Source organism: Mus pahari, chromosome 23 (genome assembly GCF_900095145.1).
Source record: "Mus pahari chromosome 23, PAHARI_EIJ_v1.1, whole genome shotgun sequence".
In the NCBI taxonomy this organism is placed as follows: Eukaryota; Metazoa; Chordata; class Mammalia; order Rodentia; family Muridae; genus Mus; species Mus pahari.
This window is the reverse complement of record NC_034612.1, coordinates 28329469-28339432: the sequence shown is the minus strand read 5'-3', so window position 1 is coordinate 28339432 and position 9964 is coordinate 28329469. Positions and strand designations below refer to the sequence as shown.

At 45.9% G+C, this 9964-nt stretch overlaps 1 protein-coding gene across 2 annotated transcripts in view; it reads right to left on the bottom strand.

The window, feature by feature from the left end:
• The window catches only part of LOC110339120 (NXPE family member 3-like), a 20691-nt gene that overhangs the window by 4860 nt on the left and 5867 nt on the right, over positions 1–9964 (bottom strand). For both annotated transcript variants that reach the window (XM_021222642.1, XM_021222643.1), the window contains 2 exons: positions 5478–6220; positions 4485–4567 (listed from right to left, as the gene is read on the bottom strand). In XM_021222642.1, the coding sequence (XP_021078301.1) occupies positions 4485–4567; positions 5478–6220 (826 nt within the window). The remainder of the gene's footprint in view (positions 1–4484; positions 4568–5477; positions 6221–9964) is intronic.

The following is a 9964-nucleotide window of genomic DNA, read 5'->3' as shown; positions in this document are numbered from 1 at the left end:
GACCAAGGCAACTCATATAGACAACATTTACTTGGGGCTGGCTTACAGGTTCAGAGGTTCAGTCCATTATCATCAAGATGGGAGCATGGCAGCATCCAGGCAGTCGTGGTGCAGGAGGAGCTGAGTGGTCTACATTTTTATCTGAAGGCTGCTAGTAGATACTGACTTCTAGATAAGGAGGAAGAGGGTATTAAAGCCTATGCCCTCAGTGACACACCCACTCCAACAGGGCCACACCCACTCCAACAGGGCCACACCTAATAGTCCAACTCCCTAGGCCAAGCATATGTCCCATCACACAGTACGTGGTAGCCTTAAATTCCTACGTAATTGAGATTGCCCTTGACATCTTTGGTGGTTTGAATAGGTTTGGCACACGTAAACTCCTGTGTTTGAATTCCTAGCCCACAGAGAATGGCACTACTAGGAGGTGTGGCCTTGTTGGAGTAGGTGTTTCCTTGTAGGAGGGGGTGTGTAAATGTGGAGATGGGCTTTGACGTCTCTGAGGTTTAAGCCCTGCCCAACGTAGAATTCCAGTCTCCTCCTGGTGGTCTACAGAAGAGAGCCTCTTTCTAGCTGCCTTCAGATTAAGATGTAGAACTCTCAGCTCCTTCTCCAGCACCATGTCTACTACCTGGATGCTGCCAATATTCCCACCATGACGATAATGGACTGAACATCTGAAACTGTAAGCTAGCCCCAATTAAATATCTTTTATAAGAGTTGCTTTGGTCATGGTGTCTGTTCACAGCAGTGAGACATCTAATCTTCCTGCCTTCACCTCTAGAGTGCTGAGACTTCATATGTGCACCTCCAAACTCAGGGGGTAGCACTGTTCATGTCTCCACTTATAGATGGGGACTCTGAGGACCTAGAATACTAATTAAGTCATTTACCATGATCAAGAACAATGATGATGGGCCAATCATGGTAGCCCATGCTTTTGGGAGACAGAAGCAGCCAGAGGTTTATGAAGCCAAGGCCACCCAGGTCTAACTAGCACATTCCATACCAGCCAAGGCTACATAGAGACATCCAATCTCAAAACAAACAAAGAAAGAGGGGGGAGAGGAAGAAACAAGTGAAGAAAAAGAACATGAATCTCTGGAGAGTTATAGAATCTTACCTGTTATATTTGATGCTCTGGGTTCAAGTCTCAGCGCTGAATAAACCAGCTGTGTCTGCTCCTGGCCTGTAACTCAGGAGATGATGGCAAAGAGATCACAAATTGAGGCTGTGCCTACCAGATGGATCGCTGAGTAAAGGCATTTGCTCTGCAAGCCTGGTGTCAGCTTCAGTTCAATTCTCCAGGACCCACTCACTGGTGGAAGGTGAGAACTGAAGATGACTCTGCACAGCTTTCCTCTGACCTCACATACACACATGTGGCATGTGTACATCCACACCCACACATATACATAACCATACATAGGTAAGTAACTTTCAAAGGCCACTAAGATGTCTCCATCACCAAGCTTGATGGCCTGAGTTTGATCCTGAGACCCACAGGGTGGAAGGAGAGAACCTATTTCTGCAAGTTGCCTCTGAGCTTCAAACTTTTGCTATGTTACACATGGCTACACACACACACACACACACACACACACACACACACACACACACACACACTACTTTAAACTATTTTCAAGTTCATCCTTGGCTACATAGCAGGTTCAAAGCTACCCTGTGTTAGCCAAGACACCGTTTCAAAAGAAAAGACAAGCACCAGCTGCGGTGGCTCACGTAGTTAATACCAGCACTCATAAGGCAGAAGCCAGCAGATCTCTGTGAGGAGTTCAAGACCAGCCTGCTACACACAAGAATGTTCCAGGCCAGCTAGCTCTGCACAGTGAGGCTCTATCTAAAATAAGAAAACAACAAAAAACTCAGTTGAACAACAACAAAAGCTACCTCTAAACCAACGGTTGGAAGCACAATGCAGAAGAGACGATGAGTAACACACTACGCAGAGCAAGGCTGTGGAGTGCTGCATTCTTCACACAGTGCTTAGGCCCTGCTGCCACCACCACACACCAAGAAAAGTGCAGAGGAGCCAAAAAGGACAGCCAGGAAATGGGATGAGCCACAGGGACAGTCCACATGAATGTTTGTTCAGCCTCATCCTCCAAAGACAAAGCTGGAACCCTGAAAAGGCTCCTTCAATGAAGAGAGAAGGTGACCAAAGGACGACAAGGAAACCTAGGACGACAAGGAAACCTACTGCTATCAGTGATAGGAAAATACAGAGCTGCCTGTGTTTGGCTATGCATCTGAGCTGTAACCATGCTTGCTTAGCATTCATGAGGCCCTGGCTTTGATCTTGAGTTTGAATTCAATATCAGGTGAGGCTAGAATTGAACTTGTGATCCTCCTTTTCTAGAGTGCCAAGAAAGTAGTTATGCACCACCCTGCTGGATTTACCCCTGCTGTTCTTTTTCTTTCTTTCTTTCTTTCTTTCTTTCTTTCTTTCTTTCTTTCTTTCTTTCTTTCTTTCTTTCTTTCTTTCTTCCTTTCTCTCTTTCTGTTAATATATATGTATGTGTATATGCCATCTCTGTGTGAATACTATTTCCCAGCCTATATAGGAGTGGTATTAAAAAGAACAGTGGGGCTGGTGAGATGGCTCAGCAGGTAAGAGCACCCGACTGCTCTTCTGAAGGTCCTGAGTTCAAATCCCAGCAACCACATGGTGGCTTACAACCATCCGTAACCTCTTCTGGAGTGTCTGAAGCTGCAGTGTACTCACATATAATAAATTAATTAATTAATTAAAAAAAAAGAAAAGAACAGTGAAGCCAGGCGTGGTGGTGCACGCCTTTAATCCCAGCCCTTGGGAGGCAGAGGCAGGCGAATTTCTGAGTTCGAGGCCAGCCTGGTCTACAAAGTGAGTTCCAGGACAGCCAGGGCTACACAGAGAAACCCTGTCTCGAAAAACCAAAAGAAAAAAAAAAAGAACAGTGAAAGGCAGGAATAGCATTTAAACCCGGGAAGTGTGCCATCACAGCCCCTGTACTAACCACTGTATGGCACTTCCATGGTAGGACTTAGGCTAAAGATCTGGAATAAAACCCATCTGAGGACTTGGGAGATGGTTCAGTGGATTGTGCAATGGCGAGGACCTCAGTTTGACCCCTAGGACATGTGCAAAAGCTGGATGTGGTATGCCTGGAACCCCAGCACTTGGAGAGGTAGAGATGGCAGGTTCCAGGGCTCCATTGACCATCCAGCCTAGCTGAACAACAGCAAGCTCCAGGCTTAATGAGAGACTTTGTCTCCAAAACAAAAAAGACCATTATGTGTCCCCATGTTTACTGTTCCAGAACTGACATGCACCTGAAGCTCTTCCTCCTTCCTGGGGTTGATGACTGGTGGCCATAGACACTCCTTTCCTGGTTGGAGTGGTCACTCACATGTGGAAACAGCTCAAGTACTTCCCTCAGTGGCCATGCATTTGGGGCTTAGAGGATGCTACGGGTCAGGTCAATTGAACTCCAACCTGGGCCTTCCAAGTGGCTGGACACAGGCATCCCAAGACCACAGGGCTGAACACTTGGATTCTTATGCCTAAGCCTCTAGACCAACTCTAGGGGTGTCGTATCAGTATATTCAGGGACAGCATGAAGCAACTGGCATCTTATGTCCAGTGTTCTTTAGATGTTGAACAGATTTTCTACAAAGACTTCTTTCTGGTGTGTGTGTGTGTGTGTGTGTGTGTGTGTGTGTGTGTGTGCGTGTGTAGTGGGTTAGTGTGGATTCCAGCTTTGTCTGCTGTTGGAGATTTCCCTATAAATCTCTCTTGTTCCCCACTTTAGGTTCACCTTTGGGTTGGGAATGTGATAAATCCAGGGCTCCCTTCTCTGAGGGAGGTTTCAATGCCTTCAGTTTCTTCCTTTCTGAGGGAGCATCAAGAGAAAGGCTGGGTCCCTTGAATACTGTGAGTGTTTGGCTAGTCAAGGCTACTCAGCACTTGCAAATCACTATGCAAACAATGTGTTTGGAACCTCTACAGGCAATAATGTGGACACTGGCCCTCCCGTGCCTGCTGGCTGTGGCTGGAAAAAGCAGAATTAGCTCACAGACACAGACACACACCACACACAGAGAGAGAGACATAAACACACATAAACACACAGAGACAGAGAGACAGAGAGACAGAAACACAGAGTTAGACCCTCAGAGATAGAAAGACAGGCAGAGACACTCAGACACACACATACACTACACAGACACACACACACACATTACACACATACACACACGTACACACACAAACACATGCCAGAAGACACAGACACAAGCACACACACACATCTACACCCTAACACATGTATACACACAGAGAACAGAGACACACACAGATAAACACAGAAACACACACACAGAAACAGATAGACACCCAAAATACAATCACAAGCGCAGACATGCGCGCACACAAAACCCAGCTAAGCCCATCCCCAACCCCAACATGTTCCAGCCTCACTCACCCATCTTACTCATGTTCCCCTGGGCGGCTGGTAGGACCAGGATTGGAGGAACACCTGAAGGGAGTTTCTGGTCAGTCACATTCCTGAAGAAACACTGAGTATGAGCGTTGAGGGAGGTTGACCGGGTGAAAATTAGATTTGCAAAGAGCAGACCATGGTTGACTGTTTACTTGTCTTATGCCTAAACCTGGGTCACTACACTAGAGAGAGCACACTAACATGGGGCGAGTATAGTTGTTCGGAGGCATATACAAAAAAAGGTCTTATCAGTTCACTAAAAGTTAAGATAACAGAAGAGTCACATTGTTCTCTTTTATAATAAACAGAGCTCCATAGTACATGAGAAAATCAAATTTTCCTGCCACTAAAGTCTAGAAAAAATAATAAATGTTGTTATTGTTCTTACACAAACAGTCACTAGGGAATATAACACCCTCCTCCAACCCATGCCATCCCACCCCACCCCTGCTTTTTTGACACAGGGTTTTATGCTCATTCACCCCAGGCCAAGGAGTTCTTGAACTCTTAACTTTTCTACCTTCGTTAAAAGGTGGGAAGAGAAGCCCCTTGGTGTTGCAAACTTTATATGCCCCAGTACAGGGGAACACCAGGGCCAAGAAGTGGGAGTGGGTGGGTAGGGGAGCGGGGCGGGGAGGGGCATAGGGGACTTTTGGGATAGCATTTGAAATGTAAATGAAGAAAATATCTAATAAAAAAAATGAAAAAAAAAGGTCACTCTCAACCATACAATAAACTCAAGTTCACTCCAGGTGTAGGAATCTCTAAATGATGGTTGATGATGGTGATGATGATGGTGATGATGGTAATGATGAAAATGATGACGGCCATGTTCTTGCTGCCAAACCCAATAGACTGAGTTGGTACCTGGGTTCCACATGGTGGAAGGCGAGAACTGACTTCCTCCAGTCGTCTTCTCAGCTCCACATGCCTATGGTTAAAACTGGGACTCATTCAAGATCCTAGATTTCTTACCCAGCCAGCAGGTCTTCATCATGTGACGTGGTCACCTTCAGATAACTTCCATGTGAGTGACCCACTAGAGCATTGCAGGGCAAAGTAGAGGGTTGAGCACAGAACCAGATCTCTCCAGAAACCACATCCTTGTACTGGCAGGTAGGCCCTTTGGCTCCAGTTGACTGGGGGTCCACGTTACAGATGACAGTCTCTAGAGGGCCATCTGTTCCTCGGAAATACCCTCTAAAATCAACAGTGGCTCGTTTTTCTCTCCAGACTCTTTGCAGGACCCCAACTGCCTCACTGGAGTGGATCAGCCGCACTTGCACCTGGGCCCATCCAGCCCAGAGCAGGGGGAAGGACAAGATGTAAGTGCCATTCTCCAGATCCTTCACCTCCCCTGGGACTCCTGCTCTCAATTCTGGGCCCAGCAGCTGTGCCCGAAATAGATCTCCACCGTGAACTTTAGGTCTACCCCGGTGATCCCTAGCCACAAGGATGGCCTCTAAGTTACTTCCCAGAGGAAAGGTGGTATGGGCTGGACCCTTCAAGTAGTATGTGCTGGTTCTGGGGCTGGTAGAGGCCAAAAAATCATCCCTGTCTCCACCAGTTGGAGGCCAGTATAGAAGGCTGGTCAGGTTGGGGAGTTCTTGAGGCAGAGAGTCCCAGTCGATGGATTTTGAGACATACTCAGGGACAGTATTGGGTTGTGGGAGCCAATGGATCATGGACTCAAGCCAAGGCATCATGAGGCAGAACACCTGTGGTAAAGAGAAAGGATTATGCCAGCAAGCTGTGTGTGTTCCATTTTCTTCCTCAAAGGAGGTGTTCCTTACTGTTCTATTTTGTTTTGTTTTGTTTTTTTCGAGACAGGGTTTCTCTGTGTAGCCCTAGCTGTCCTAGAACTCATTTTGTAGACCAGGCTGGCCTCGAACTCAGAAATCTGCCTGCCTCAGCCTCCCAAGTACTGGGATTAAAAGAGTGGGCCACCACGCCCGGTGAAGGAGGTGTTCCTATTGACTGAGTAGCACCTAGGTGTCCTATCTTCCTGTGTCTTTCTGTCTGTCCTTTATAAGCCTTGCATTTGAGTCACCATGACCTTTATGTGAAAGAAACATCTCAAGGCTGGCGTGATTGTGTTACTAGAATTTCTGGAAATTGCCACTGGAGTCACCCCACATTAACAGGGAAATTGGGGGCCCCAGTGGTGTTCTTCTTCATCTTTTTTTTTTTAATGTACGTGTATGAGGGTTTTGCTTTCATCTATCTATGTACCATATAAAAGTCTGGTGCCCAAGGACACCAGAGAGAACATTGACTCACCAGAAACTCGAGGTACAAGTGGTTGTGACCTGCACTATGAGTGCTGGGAACTGAACCTAGGGACTCAGTAAGAGCAGTCGATGCTTTTAACCACTGAGCCATTTCTCCAGCTTTGAATGCCTGTTGAGTTTGTATTTTCTTTCTAAACAGTGTGTGTGTGTGTGTGTGTGTGTGTGTGTGTGTGTGTGTGTGTGTGTGCATGCGCGCGCATGCACATGCACACATCTGCATGCATGTGCACACAACTTGTGGCCTGAATGTGAACATCAGAGGACAATTTGTAGGGTCATTTCTCTCCTTTCTCCATGTCCAGGGGATCAATTTCAGGTTATCAGGCTTGGTAACTAGCTCCCCCACCTGCTGAGCCATCTTGCTGATCCCATTGTTGACATTGTCTGATATGCTAGAGAACAGTAGCTTGGACGCTTACCGACTCTGCAGACCCAAGAACTTAAAAATCTAAGCTGGCAGTGGAAAGAGAGAATGGAGAGGAATATCTCTGTGTACATTGGTAGATCAGCAAGATTGTAGGGTAAGTAGAACGAAGAAATGGGGCTAAGGAAGCCAGGAAATGGGTTCTGTGAAGGTTTACCTGAATACTATGTTCGTGGACATGGATAGTATATAATATATGCATATAAATGCTACTTAACTAGCCTGTATATTGAATACAGTGAAGATCAGCATCCAAGTTACTTGTATGTATGTTTGTAAATTACAAACTTATTATAGCATTAATAAGCATGGGAGAAGGCCAGGTATGGCATATTTATACTTTAGTAGGTAGCAGCAGGAAATTCAGTAGTTTCAGGTCATTTGAGAGCAGAGTTCCTGGGGAAGTAGGGCAGGGCCTGAATGGGTGAATTCCTGAGTGAGTGTGTGCCATTGACATGGATACAGCTCTGTCAAGGACACCAAGGCCTCAGACCATGGGCATTGGAAAAAACCTTCCCTAAGCTGGTCTTAAGGAAATTGCAAAACCTTCCCTCCTGGTCTGAGAGTGAATGTTGATAGTGATGACCACCAAGAACAGCATCCGCTGTGAAGTGGAGTTAGCCAGAACCTAGAGTGCTACAGAGGGCAGAGCTGGAGATGTGACCCAGGCCCTTTGGAAAATGCCAGAAGGTCGTGTGTGGACCCCAGCCATTAGAACAAGAAACTGTAAAGTTAAAGTTGTCTTAGAGACCCCAAGATGTAGAGATGCCAGAGCCAGATGATACCTGCCCAGGAAAGCTGCTAAGAGGAACTGGGACCAGCCAGAGAGGGTTCTGTTGCAGTCCACAATGCTGAAAAGAGTTGGAGAGCTGAAGAGCACTTTGACATCAGATATAGAGATGCGGACTTTAGAGTTTGCTCCACCAGTTTTTAGTCTTGCTTTGGTACAACATTTCCTCAATGTGACATTTTGAAATGGTAATGTATATCCTGTGATGTTGAAAGTATGTGATCTGCTTTTTTATTTTGATTTTATATACGATCACAATTAAGTGATTGCACGAATCTCAGAAGAATCTTTGAACTTTGGACTTTTAACATTGTTGAGACTGCTATAGATTACGGGGACTTTTGAAGTTGGAATAAATGTAATTTGTATTATGCTATGGTTAGTTACGGCCACCCATAGATTCACGTGTTTGAACAAGCCTGTGGGGCCAGGAAGTGGAATTTTCTGGTTTTAATATGCTTGTGGCACTATTTGGAGCTGTGACCTTGTTGGCTAAAAAACAGTATTACTTTTTCATAGGACCACAACTCAGTTCTCAGTACCTGTCACAGAGTCCTAGACCTTGGCACAACTGACTCCATGAAAGAAGTGTCATTCCTGCAGAAAAACTCAGTACACCACCTGCCAAGACCAAAGACCTAATCCGGCAAAGTTCATAGTTAGGGGAAAGTCTCTTAAATGTACTGCTGTTGCTTTTAGGCTTCTGTAGCTCTGCTCTTGTTAACTGAACTGCGTTAACTGAGGACAAGGTCTGGTGCTTAAAAGTACCCTGAGAAATGCTCTGTGATCCCAAACACCTACAATAGTCACTGGCTTCATAATAAAAATGTTCTACTGACTTAAGCCTATGTCCAAGCAATCTTCTGTGGTGAATAACCCACAACATTTCTGGAAGCCCCAGCGAGACACCAGAGACAAGACCTTGAGACACTGTGGAGGTCAGAGCCCCTTGGAACAAGGAAGAGTGCAGTAGTCAGGGAACCCCTAGTGTGCAATCTGAGATGTTCAAGTTCCCTCTGGCCAATCACTGCCTAACTCTTCACAGGGATCTGACATCTCTTCCCCAAAAGTGAATAGAAAGTGGCCATGTCTGTCACCTCTGGAGGTGAGTCTGGTTAAAGGGGCTTCCGTTTAGACACATAAGAGAGGTTGGACTTGTCTGGTCATCCAGTATCTTGGATCCCTATGAGACAAGACTGAATCCCTCTGTCTGTTCAAGTGTATGAATGTGGGGTGATGACCCCTGGTTGGTTGTTTTTTATTCTCTCTCTCTCCCTCCCTCTCCCTCTGTGTGTCTGTCAGTTTTGTTTCCCTGTATTGACTAGTGGCTTTCTCTGGTGTGAGATGCTCTATCTACTCACTAGGCTTAAGACCCGTGTCCTGAGGATGACCTGAACACTTTCACTCTACCATGTTACCCAGAGAAACTTAAAACACCTCTACCTGTCCACTCTGGGAGCAGGAGCACTTGCTTGTTGTATTGATTGACTCCTGCTCACTGTCAGAGTTGGTCTCTGAGTGGAAGTGGGCCTCTCATCCAGGGACCCCTGCCATCTAAGCAGAATGCACACAGAGATGGGAAAATAGGTAATTCAGGTGAGCATTTTCTCTGCCCCATGCCTGCTCTAACCAGACCCAGGGGAGCATAATTTAACCAATGATTCATACAATCCAGCAATCTCTTAAAAAATTTTTTTTAAAAATTGCCCCTGGGCTGGGCAGGGGATCTGTGTCAGCCATGCAGCCTAGACATAACATATTTTCCTTTTTGCCCAATACTAAACAGGGAGACGTTAAACAATTTAGCTAATTCCTTTTCAAAGGATTAAAGATAGCTGCTAAAGAATATTTATTTGTCACCCCTTAGCCCAAATATCAGAAAAAATATATAAGCCGGGCATGGTGGCGCATGCCTTTAATCCCAGCTCTCGGGAGGCAGAGGCAGGTGGATTTCTGA